The sequence below is a fragment of the Sylvia atricapilla genome, chromosome 3 (assembly GCF_009819655.1).
Source record: "Sylvia atricapilla isolate bSylAtr1 chromosome 3, bSylAtr1.pri, whole genome shotgun sequence".
Lineage (NCBI taxonomy): Eukaryota > Metazoa > Chordata > Aves > Passeriformes > Sylviidae > Sylvia > Sylvia atricapilla.
Genome location: NC_089142.1, coordinates 59,688,813 through 59,702,069, shown reverse-complemented (window position 1 = coordinate 59,702,069; position 13,257 = coordinate 59,688,813). Strand labels below are relative to the sequence as shown.

Sequence of the window (13,257 nt, the reverse complement as noted above, 5' to 3'; positions counted from 1 at the left end):
TGGCTATAAAACCCACATGTGCTGATGTCTCCAAATGATGCTTCTGCTGCTGAAAATCATAACATTTAGTTGTCTATGTTATCAACTACTTCAAAATTATATTTAGAACTGGATTTTTCATCAAATACATAGGATTATCAAAGGTAACATTTCAAAAGGAATTGAGTTAAGAGACTAAATCACATTGACTTTCAATGCGATGCAGGCATCCATGTGACATAAATATGTGACATATATAGAATAGTATTTTCAATATTAAGCCATGTCAAAGGCATGAGGGCTTTCGCTGTGTTGGGAACCAGCACACTGTAATTGGGAAGATGTCAAAGGAAAGGGAGGGGTAGAGGAAGTGCAAGAGGGGGCACAGCATTTCTAGAGACTGTTGTTCATAGAAGAATAGTTCTTCCTTCTACCAGGAGTAGCTGGAAGGCTTACTCAGGCTGCCTTGAAGTGGAATTATTGTCTTTTTCCTGGTGTTTGCATTTGTTGTGACATGCAAACTGAGCCAGTTTAAGAGATTCAAGCCAGCATGGCTTTGGCAATCCTGTCATAGAAGAGATGAAGATCAGTCCCTAAGTGGAGGAAACATGGACAAAAAAGCCTTGCTTAAAATGGTAGAAATGGATGGTTGGGCAACAAGAGCTGCAGGAGGCTGTAAAGTAGGTGAAGGCCCTAGGAATAATTCTTTTTCCAGATAACACAAAGAGAGGGAATATTAACATGGCAGAAGCTCCATTACAGATGTTTCAGAGTGATCTCTGAGGCCCAAAAATGTCCCAGATGTGAGTGGGTTGTGTTTGTGTGCAGCACAGGGCACAAACGTGCCATGTCTGGCTGTAGAAAAGTGATTGCAGATGTCCACTGGTAATTTAAGCAGGGAACGTTCTTTTCAAACTCAGAATCAGGACAACATTATCACTGCAGCTTGAGTTTGTACAGCTCATTCAGGAAGATGTTCCCCTGATGAATCGTTGGTTTTGAAACAGCTTTCTACTTGGCATCACACAAAGGAAAGTTTTGCTTCTGGCAATGTCTTTAGCTCTGGAAAAAATATGCAACATGTAGAAAACTGATAGGAATTTTGACTTGGGCTCCAAGACAACCAAAGGAGTCAAAAGCATAAGGTCTTGAGCTCTTAAAATTGTCAAGCCCTTCTGAACTTCTAGGCTGCCCCTCCTGTGCTGGATCTTATTTTCTTTGTCTGTACACACTGGAAATCTCAGTAGATAACAAAATTGATTTAGGAGAGGTGACCACCTTGGCAGAGGGGAGAGGTCATTAATTGATTTCGCTCTGAGCAGTCAGATACTAATGTCTGTGGAACCTCATGTTGACTACCAGTAGCTGTATCTCAAAGGCTGATGGAGAGCTTCTAGAACTACCATGGAAGTACACAGGTAGCAGACAAGTCAGAACTCCCAAAGCTGAGTAACAGACCCAAGGCAGGTTTATTGGATGCAGCTGTAGATGTGGCCAAAGACACACTGATACTGATGCCAGTTAAGGTGATGGTGGAAAATGGCTACTGCATGTGGGTTTAGACTTGAGAAAGTCTACCTCGAGCCTGTCTCTGATCTATGGATAAATAATCAAGTTATGTACATTTGTGTAGCTGCCTAGAAGAAAATGTACTTTCCTCTTACCAGTTCAAAACAACAAAAATCATGTCCAGAATGGAAGACAGTGGTGTATGCTGGAAGTCTCTTCAGGTTGGCTTGGAAACCACCTGTGTTTCTGGGGTAGGCAAAATTCCAAAAGCTTAGTTCATGTTGCTTAGTTCACTCTATAGATGACCAGCAAATGAGATACCAGTTTGTTCCCTTTAGGATCCCCAGTGAAAGGTAGATGTCCTGAGAATACCACAGAAGGAAGTGACCAGAACCTCCAAACACCAGGTCTTGATTCAATTAAAACATGATCATTCAATTGCAATAGCCTCTGGGGCAACATTTGGAAGAGCAGGTTGAGGGAAGTGATCCTTGCCCTCTACTCAGCACCAGTGAGACACATCTGGAGTGGTGGGTCCAGTGCTGCTATACTCAGAATGAGAAAGATATAGATTTATCAGACTGAATGCAGCCAGGACTACTAAAATAATTATTGATGTGGAGCATGAGACAACAGGCTGAAGGAGCCCAGAGAAGAAAAGGCTCAGAGGAATCTTATATGTGTCTTTAGTACCTGATGAGAGAAAATGAAGAAAACAAGATTAGGTTCTTCTCAGTGGTTCCTAGTGACAGGACAAGAGGAAATGGCCACAAACTGAAACACGGGTCTAGATGGTCTCAACAGCTTCCTTCCAACCTACATGATTTGTGATACTATGAAGACATTGCTGTGTTTCTTGTTTGCAATTTTACAAGTCTCAGGGCCATTTATGTAAGTTTCTGCCTTTTCATTATTATACATAAAGTATATATGTACATATATATAAAGTATATATAATCAGTGAATATTGTACCTGAAGAGAAAAAAACAGAGACCAAAAGTAAAAATGTAATCTGATTTATACTCAGTCTGACAGAGAAGATGCACAGAGATGGAGCCTTTGCCAATAACCTATATCCTACACAGTATTCTCAATGGTGATGTAATTCAGTGTTGAGCTACTTACCAAAAATAAGATTTTTGCTTTCTGATGAAAAGCAACACTCTAGTGTCAGTAATTGTCATGTCTCCTTTGAGATACCAAGGTCACTTTAGAAGCTGGAAATGTCATTCATTTAATGGGGAAATGGGGCCATGATAATCTACTGCAATTTTGGAAAACAAGGAAGATGTGTTAAATCCAAGGTTGTGCTGTCCAAACTAACCTTAACAATTCAAATATGGGTCTTGGCAGAAGACCTACATGACTCCTCAGAGAAACCCTATTATAGCTCTCAAAGAGGAAGCTTGTGTACCTTCTCTTAAAGAGGAAATGACTGGTTAAGGATAAGACATTATCAGATGTGCTTATAACCATGTCAGATGAGTTCCTTTCTAACTATATGAAATAACTCACTGCCTAAGAGTAAGAAAACACTTTGTGAGGTAGTTATCAAAGATAACCAAGAAATCGTTGCAGAATATGGTTTATTTAAGATTTTGAAAAGTATCGATTGTTTTAGCTTGTAGTATCTGCATTTTGTACTGATTACCAGAAGGGTGCTAGAAAATGAAGTAGCTAAATCTGACCCACTCTGATGCTTGGACTCATAAAATGGAAGAGACATGGAGAATAGTCATTAAAAATCCAGCCTGGAGTTAATGAATGGATATTGCCAAGCTCTATTATTCCTGAAAAATAAAAGTTACATTAAATGTCTTTCTAGCCCCTCTATCAGCTGTATCTGTTCCACATCCTGCTGCTACAACTAGATGGAACTTGCAGATGAGTTACTTTGATACCATGGATATTCAGACCTGTATCATGATACATCACCTTGCAAACTGAGTCCTTGCACAGAGGACTCAAGTCTCTAAGGACTTCTTTTCCAGCAGTGTCACATAATTGACTGGAGGCTTTAGTAATATCTACAAAGTATTTAGAGCCTGTGCAGCCTAGTTACTGTGGGTTTAATCAAAAGAATTCTCCATTTCTCTCATACCAAATATAAGAGACCTTCACCCCAAAGTCTCCCAACATCCTATTTCCACTCTTATGATGTCTTGGTTCACTACTGTGATGCTACAAGTCAGTGAGCTACTCAGCCAGGTGAAACCATGTCTGGGGCTCCTGCTGATTTTAATTCCTGTTTAAGGTCTTTTATTTGACACAGAACCAAGGTTTCCAAGGTACTTAGAACAATAAACCTTCAGTCTTGGATGGATCTTCTTCAATACTCAGCTGTCCTCCTAAATTGCAGCCAGATCCAATCTTTCATATGCTCGTCGTTTTACAGCTTCAGTCCTAGTAAACTCCTTTCCTTCAAATACTTTCCAAAATCTTTCTGCTATCAAATATATGGAGTCTTTTGCAAGTTCTCTTCAATCTAGATTCACTTTTAGCAGAGTGGGGAGCAAGAGCTAAAGTGTGTACCTCTGTGCCCAGAATGAGGCCTGGGATGGCATGGTCTGGAAAAAACCTCCTTAAAATGTTCTTTCCTAGCAATACTTTTTTCCTCTGATCACTGTACTCCCATCTACTCATATAATCAGATTATCATTATCATCTTGGACATCTAACTGGGCCTCATCCCCAACCTTTGTTTTGCAGATCTGTCTGCACCAAATCTCTTAGTTACTTTTTCATGAATCAACCTAAAATTCTCATTCAATTCTCAACTCTTCATATTTTGCAAAATTAAAAGAATCTTTCCTCTGGCTTTTATAAATGTCTCCTTGCACCACTTATCATATCCACCCTTCAACACATACCTCCCTACCTCTTGCTTTGGCCTAATTCCTCCTCTCTTTAAATCTTCCACTGCTTTATTTGTTATATTGCAACATATGCCAAAAACTTCCACATTCACTTGCCTCTGGACAAATATTTCTGAGGCTGCTTCCTGGAAACTTAGTCATTATGAGAGGCCATGGTTCATGAGAGTGGCCCATTTTTCAAAGAAGCACCCTGATGTTTATCCTCTCTGCCCTCCCTGCAAACATCACTGGAGTTCCATTGCTGTCACCTTCTTTTGTGACGATATAGGAAAAAAGCTGCCTTCCTGAGACCACAGCTTGTCATGATGACCAGTGCTAACTCCGTGCCTTCTTATTCTCTTAATCTGTCAGCATCCACTTCCACCTATTCTTTTGGACTCACATGGCAAGGTTTCCCTCCCCATCTTCTGCTGCACTAGTACAATTTCTGATGTGCTAGAGTTCTGCTGGGGGCCTTTGGGTGTAACTACAATACAAAAAAATCCATTCTAAGCTTTGAATGTAACATTGAATAGCATCTATTTAATACACAGGGCTAAACAAACACATTCATTAGCAGTCCAAAAGGAGCTGTGGCTCCAAATTATTTTTAAGAATTCCACAAGTGAAGAGCCAGAAAGAAATCCCTCTCAATCCACCTCCATTTTCAGATCACAGTATGACAGAATTTATCTGGAAGCGAGCAGTTCACTGTTGCATTTTTGAAGATGCTTGAATATTTTTGGTTTAAAATCAAATCAAACTAACAAGACACAAAAGAATTAAAGATTATTCCCTTTTAAGAATCACTGCTGTCACCACAACTTTAACAGAACTGTAGCAATTTATGTCAGGTAAAGCCTGAGAAAAATGTATTTATTTAAAAAACTCACACTGTTTATAAGGGGAGCAATATCTTGCTGATGATTTTTTATTTCTGTTTAGCGCTTCTCTTAGTGTAGACAGAGAAATCATTGCAGTTAGCTTTACTCTCCCATACTCAGTAGTACAGCAGTGGTGGTTGTCTGCCCCCTTAGAAATGCATGATCAGAATGCTGCGGTTGTTACAGCACCCTAATGATAGAAAAGGGTTATGCTTCAAACAGAGGCACTACGTTTTATTTTGCCAGCTGTATGAGACGCAAAAAGCTGACTTAAAATCTGTTAATTAAATGTTTTATTTTAAAAACAGATTTTAAATCAGTTTCTTCACCCTCTTCTTAGGAAAATACAAATTCTGACATTGCCTTCTTAGCAGCTCCCAAATATGATTAACAACCTACCCTTACATGTGGCATATTCAGCAGACCTGAACTTCCAGGTTTTTACTGCTTGGGTTTTGCTTGCTGAATCTTCCTTTCTTGCTTACTGTAAGCGTCTATCATTGACCTTCTGCTTTTTATTTCCTCTAGGCAGAATATACGGCATTCGTATTCTGGCAGCCTGACTCAACATAAGGACATTCAGTCGAGTCAGTAAACTTTTTGGTCCTTTTTAAAGACACAGCAGTTCACTCGTCATGGAACAAGAGTGGCACCCAGTGGTCACAGAGCTCGGCCCAGCAATCATGTCCTGAAGTTTCTGCCGTCTACATTTTATAAATCCCCTTCCCACATACTGAAAACAGAAATCCTTTTATGCTTGAGCTCCCAGACCCAAATCCTACCCCTGGACTTGAAAGACAGAAACTAGAGAACTGAGGCTAAAAGGTTTCCTCTCTGTCATCTTTTTTCATGTCACATTTTCTGGGAGCATAAACAACTCACCACAGCTATGAGGCACTTAGAAAGGGTATTGTTTATTTCTGAGGGATCAGGCAGCAGCTGACTTGCCTGACGCAAGCAAGGAAGATGAGGAGATCGAGGACCTCATCTAATTCTAACATATTGTTCAGTGGTCCAGATGAGGTAAACATATGTTTTTAAACTGTCCTGCAAAATACATGTGGCAGCAGGAAAGGAAAACCCAGGGACATAGTCTGATTTGTGATCTCCCCTTGTGGGGGACATTCAAGGCTCTGTGCCACTCCTAGTCCATGGGTGGGTTTTACAAGACCATAAATTAACTATTGCAAAGGATGGCAATGTGGGGTGGCCATAAACAGCTACCTGTGTGTTTCTCAAAGGTTTAGGTAATTTTGTATTTATTTTCTATGATCAGAGTACAAAAGTCTGGGTTCCAATTGATGTGGTGTATTATATTTTTAATGAGTATCTTTATGGGACCTGCTGCACATGACAAAGTTTTCCATATTTTTAACTTGGGGATACTTAATGCTTAAAACTGGAACATGAGAGCGCCTAATTAGGATTCAAACAACTATAATCCTCAAGGGAACATTCTCCAACACAGACACTTGGGCATTGGGTGAAGAAGACCAAGCTCACTAAAATATCAATGTTTCACAATGCTTTAAAATTCCCAATGATAAATGGATGAAAAGTGCAGCTCCTGGCAGTACTGAGTCTGCGGTTTTGTTTTTAAATCCTACTTTCAAGTGTGAATATCCTCATTTCTACAGAACCTAATAGAAATTGTAAATGACAGTAGTTTTGATTCTCACCATTCCTGGAATTCCTCAGATTTTAACCCAAAATCTGCATTAACTGGTATTTCTCATAAATGCCCTAGCACCTAAAATGGCATGAGCAAGTGAAAGTCAAAACTGTCAAGTACAAATAAACTTTCTAGTGCGGATGGCTACAGCTTGAGCTTTACAATGCTACCTGAGTTGATTAAGTGGCTCACAAACAAAAAGGCACATCAAAACAGAGCATTTAAAGAAATTCTAATAGTTTAAAGTTAATATAATGACTTTTAGCCATCTGCTATGATGATACAGAAAGCCATGGATCTTTGTACTTCCTGAGTTATGTTAGGAAAGAACTCAGGAGTCTGGACAGAAATTTCTGCCAGATTTTTTGTTAATGTGAAGTCTCTATTCTTTGAGTGTTTTGTTTTTGCTACACAGCATTATTGAAATGGTAACACTGTTCCTGGTCAATATGTGGCCTGCCAAAACCACAGTGATAGACTGACATAAGTAGAAAGATTTCTCCCACATTTGAATTACTTGGCTCTGCCAGAAGAAATAGCTGAAGTAATATTCAGGTTTATTTCACATTGAGTGTAAATACTGAAGCGAGAAAAACATTTAGCTCAAAACAGGGACTTTAAAAATGTATTGCCTCCACTATCAAAGATAAGAAACCATATTACAGAGCCTGTACGGAGTTAATACTGAAGAGGCTTCAGAACAGTTTTGTACTTTTTTTGCACCTCATAGCTTCTAAAATTACTGTGACTGCACAAACGTACATCTCTCTGCTGTTATATTTCATAAACTTCTTCCCTTTTGCTAATTTATTTTCTTCAATATTTTATCTGGTCACAAAAGTCCTCCTGAGAGAGGGCTGTCACTGTGTATATTATAACAGTGCCTGGTGTAATGGGCTCCTATCATCTATTTACGATCCTTATGAGGTAGGGTAACAGAAAAAAATAAACATTTTATTTTAACAAACAATAGAAAACAGTGTCTTTGAGAGCAAGCTGAAGAATAGAAGCCTTGTGGTACAAAAATACTTCCAGTAGGGTGGAAAAGACAAGATTGTCTGTCTCTAACTCCTTTTGGGTGTTACATTTCCTTATCATTTTACAACGTTATCTGGACATTTACATCTTGTGATCTTATTTACCTTAATTTGATGTAAAATAACTCTCAAATAGATTTTTCTGCCTCAAAATTGAGTGGAGTGTAACATTTCAAGAGCCTGGTGTGGATCCTGTTTTTCACAACACAATGCCATAATACCATAACTTGCCACAATGCCTTTTCATCATTACAGACACAACTTTGGTTTCAACCCTTGCAGTGCTGGAAGGTGAACCCGAACTGAAGCTGTAGTCAAGAGAACTCCGACTGATTCCATGATGGTGTCTCTGCAAAACTCACCTCAGAACCTGACCCTGAACTTCTTCAGATGCTCACTTTATCTTTCTCTGGCATCTATCTGACCTGTGCAATATGTGCTGAGTGTTTAATTGGCTTTAATATTAGCAGGCTCTGCAGGTAAGGTTAAGACAAAATCGAATGATGAAATAAGCAAATGGTGAATTGCTGTCATTCTCAAAATAAAGCGTTTCTCCAGCAAAAACTTCTCCAAAATTCTGCATTATTTTGTTCATGGTTTTTTTAATTGGTCTCACGCTGGAGGAATAAAAGAAAATAGATTAAGAACTTCTCTAGGAGATTCCTGGGACAGGTTCCAATATAAAAATGGTTTCAATATAAACCCTCTTGCCCAAAGTCTAAGAGGTCATTGAAGTTTTATTATTGCTATTTATACAAGTGCTCTTCAGATTCCATCCTCTTTCTGCATTTAAGGACTGCCTTGATTGTGGTGCTCATAATCCATTGTTGCTACATGAGTACCTTTGTGGTAAGTAATCAGAAGTATCTTCCAGGGACAAGTTCAGCACATCAAAGAATAAAGAGACTGGAGAGTCCCATGGTGGGTGTCAGGCATTCACAGGAACGGAAAAATTCCTTCCAGCTTCCTTCTCTCACATCTCTTTTTGTTAGGACCGTAAGATATAAGTTCTCCTCCTGCAGGCTTTAACTAACTTGCAAAGGCATGAGAGGGCTGGAATAAGCAGAATGAATAGACGAAAGCTGGGAAAGCTCACTTTTCCTCTTGCAGAATATGCAAGACTTAGTTGGAGACACCTAGAAATGACCAGTTATTGTGACCAGCTAGAAATCAAGCTCCAATCAGCCACTTCCATTGCCCCTGCCCTCCTCCAATAACAAAGGGACAAAAGACAGCAATTATGTTTTGAGATTATAATTTACCAGAAAAACAGCAATTAAATACGGAAAACAAATCATAACAGCAATAATATCAATAACAGTGTATAAAATAGGATGATTGCACATAAAAAAATCCTTGCAGAAGTCTGACTGATCTAATGCTCCCATGGTCAGCAACGTGGTCTGAAAACATTTCAGCTGTAAACAGGAATTGTTATTTTAGCAAGCAATTTTTCTACCAAAAAGTTTCTACGGGTAAAAGTATTAGCAAAGATTACTGGATTTCATTATAAATCTATTATAGTTTGTTATTACAATAAGAGTTATGACCACATCAAATAACCTAGAAACTTTAATGCATGAGCATCTAATCAAGAAAGAGTGTGCACTTTTAACTATGTCAGAACAATACTTGTATACAAAGACTGAGGAGATTTGAGATGAAAAAGTTCAGCCTTGGTGACAATTAAGTACAAAATGCATTATTAAGACAATGTTTTAATGTTACATTTTTATTTAGAGAAAAAATTAAATTGACTTTTTTTTTTTTTTTGCTTGAGAGCTAAAAGAGCCTGGATGCCTCAGCTGGTCATAAAGCTGATCCCATGCCATTTTCATACTTTCTCCTCCTGAGACACAGCCCATATTCCTTCAAATTTCTTCAGACTTTAAGCAGAAAAAATCAACATTATATCCATTTCTTGTAAAACCTTTTCAAAATTGAGCTACTATCATAGGGCTAGTAGCAGGTATCATTTGAAATCCCAGATTTTCACCAACAGGTGGAGCTTACATTTTATGCTTAACTTATAATGACTTTAAATTCAAATAACATGTATTAAAATAATACTTTATACCTCACAGACTGAAAACTTCAGTATTTCAGAAAATACTAGGACCATAAGAGTTTATTCCGACATTCCACTGTATGCAAAAAAACCTCAGGCCAGGTTTATTTGTATGCCTACGTACTTACTGACACCACTTGCAAAGTTCCCTATATTTTTAATGACTGAATTATTAGATCCATTTTCACTTTCCTGTAAATGTGGTTCCCTTGATTATATTCTCTCCCCTACTGACACCACCTTTTCCCAGATCTTCATACATGTATTATTTATCTCACACACATAGGTTTCAACCGTAAGAAACTTGATTGATCTCGAAACACAATTGAACCCACAGCTGTAAAGAGATATCGATGCAAATATTGTGTAACAGTCTTCTTCCATTTACTTCTTCACAGGCCATCACTAATATGCATTACAGCATCTGCTGTCATTATTGACCTGGAGTAGGCTGTTGGTGGTAGAAACTATGTCTAAGGTAGAAAACCACTTAGAAATACTCTCATTATTTCACCTGAGTGAGAAATTATGTTTTGCAAATCCTTTAATGTCCTTATTTCTTTGCATCTACCTCATAATATCCTTTATTGCCTCTGGCCTTTTAGTAACAGTTTACCTTCCACGAAGTATTTTCTTAACACTCAGTTACAGTCACAATAACACGGAACATTACAGGCAAAATCGAAAACGAACTTTTAAACCAAATACTTGTTTAAAAGTGCTGTGGAGAAGGGAACTCAACCCACTGTGACAGAAGATATTGCAGAAATACTCTGCCAAATGGCTTTTGGCACCACCAGTGTATCTCAGGAAGAACAAAATAAGAAAACGTATTAAGACTACATCCCTAGATATAAATACACCTACAAATATACGTAAGCACCTCCATTTACATAATGTAATTACTCATACGAGCTCTTATTAAATCCCCTTCTCGGCGGCTCATTTCCGGGTCCGGCCCCCAGCCCCGCCCCGGCTCCCATCGCGCATGCGCCGGCCGGCAGCGCGCGCTCACTGCCGCCCCCGCGCACAGCCAGGTAAGGCGCTGGGACAGCCGCATGCGCACCGCGCCGCCCATTTCTCTTCCGGGTTGGCGCCCGCTGCGCCCCGTCAGGAGCCGCAGTGCTGCTGCGGCACCGCTCCGAGCGTCCCTTGCCGCTGGGAGAGGCAGGGGGAAAGAAATGGCGGGCGGCGGCAGCGGCGGGGCCCTCCCGGTCTGGCCCAGCCCGGTGCGTGCGGCGGCAGCAGCAGGCGCCGCCCCGCCCCTGCGCTGAGCCTTCCCGCGCCGCGCTGACGGCGAGTGCGCCTGCGCAGCCGGGCGGCGCCGGCAGGGGAAGGGGCGGGCAGCGGGCGGAGCTGTGCCGGCCTTTCTGAGGGACACGTGAAATAAACACGGTCTGTCTTTACTGGTGCCGGGAAGTCCTAATGCTTACTGATTCTTCTCTAAAGTAATGAAAGATTGACATTAAGTAGTTCTGAGAGGGCTTTGGCGCATCTGCAAAATGGGCCCTACCCGAATGCCCCAAATTCGTGCCTGGCATAAGCACTGTGTCCAGAAGTCAAAGTAGTGATCTTTGGAGTTCAGTCCTCCTATAATGATTTGTAATTCGCGCCTTGATTTGTAAACTTAGTAGTGGTTTTAATATTAATTATAATTCGTTTTGTGTAATAGAATAACCTTTTCGGTGTCTCTCTAGCAGGAAGGAGTGAGAGTTGTGTCTTATGGCTGCTCCAGGAAAGGTGGCAGCTTTCCGTCTGCCTCCCCTGCCCACTATTGGAGAGATTATTAGACTCTTTCGCCTTAAAGCACTGAAACAGCTTTCCCAGAACTTTCTACTGGATTTGCGATTGACAGGTTAAATATTTTATTCCAATATTTTTGGCCAGCATAGAACATGAATCCCAGTTTTTGTTAGATCCCAGAGCATCGCTAAGGAGATGATATTTGCATAATAGTGTTTGTTAGACTAATGGCAGCTCAACGGTAAACCTCTGTAATAAAGACCTCTTTTACAAGTAGTTTTAGGTTAGGTTAATTGTTTTTACTTGCTCGTCAAAAATAGGTTTCTTTATAAATTGAAGTGTAATTTTTTAGGTAAAATTTATAATCCTATATAAAATACGGACTGAAATGCAAAAATCTAAACCAAAACAGAACTTGTATCTTTTGGGTACTGTTTCTGTTTATAAGTTTGACTTAAAAATTAACATTTTTTCAGATTATTCTGTATGATAGAAAGTATGTTAGACATTGTGCAATTCAGAGTTTGCTATGTGCTGTAGATAGGAGAGTCATTTGTCTCAGTTTATCAGAAGTGTAGCATTTTTGAACCAGTTGCATTGTTCTGAATGATTCATTTTTTTCCAGTTTTGTGTCAACACTGGGTGACAAATCTGGCACTGTTCTGTGAGTCAGGAGTGGGTGTCTTCACTGGTATAATGGTGGCTGGATTTTTCGTTCACAAATGCAGTACAACTTCATGTAGCTAATGATTTGATTTTGTTTGAAGATTCAGATTGATAAAAATTCAGAACCTGAAACTCAGTTCAGCTTCCTGAACAACTGGAGTCTTACCCTGAAATAAAAATGTCTGCATTTAGTAAAACTTTACACGCAGACAGGTTTTTTCTATTACATACATAAGAGATCATGGAGTGAGCAGCATAATTTCTTTCAGTATCTTCTTTGCATGCTTCCCAAGGATCTCTTTGTTTCATTATCTGTATTTTCTAATCTACCTTCTTTAGTGTCTATAGGACTTTCTAATATTGTATCATTTCACCTATGTGTGGGTATTCCTTCCTCACCTTTCAAGTGCCCTGTTTTCTACAGCTACCAGCTGCCTGTGTTCCAGCTCTTCATTTAGTTCATTTCCTCCCTCATAAAATTGCTCTGTGCGTAATATAATCTTCATAGAGCTTTACTGTATCTTTCTTACTTCTTAAATTGCCTTGAAATAGAGGTGCTGTAGTGAGATACCTTTAGAAGGACAAGCAGTGAGACTTTAGGATGTCGAACACAAGTGCTTGCTTGCAGCACAGTGGTGCTGCTAGTGTACAGATGAGTGATATTCTCTTTTTATTTGATTCTGTAATGAGCACAATAAATACTAAAGACATTAAACTTAAAATAGCTTTTTTTTTAAATAGCTCAGTATATCTTGTAGTATGGAACAAATCTGAATTCTGTGCAGTCTGAGTCTGGCGGGGATGTGATGATTTAACTGGGATGTGTCACTGTTTATGTCTGTT

At 39.5% G+C, this 13,257-nt stretch overlaps 1 protein-coding gene across 2 annotated transcripts in view; it reads left to right on the top strand.

Moving 5' to 3' along the window:
• Positions 1–10,988: 10,988 nt before the first annotated feature.
• TFB1M (transcription factor B1, mitochondrial) overlaps positions 10,989–13,257 on the top strand; it is a 26,896-nt gene continuing 24,627 nt past the window's right edge. The window contains exons 1-2 of one of the 2 annotated variants that reach the window (XM_066315511.1): positions 10,989–11,042; positions 11,703–11,860. In XM_066315511.1, coding sequence (XP_066171608.1) covers positions 11,728–11,860 — 133 coding nt within the window. In that variant the 5' untranslated portion in view covers positions 10,989–11,042; positions 11,703–11,727. The remainder of the gene's footprint in view (positions 11,043–11,702; positions 11,861–13,257) is intronic. The other variant, XM_066315512.1, reaches the window with a different exon arrangement.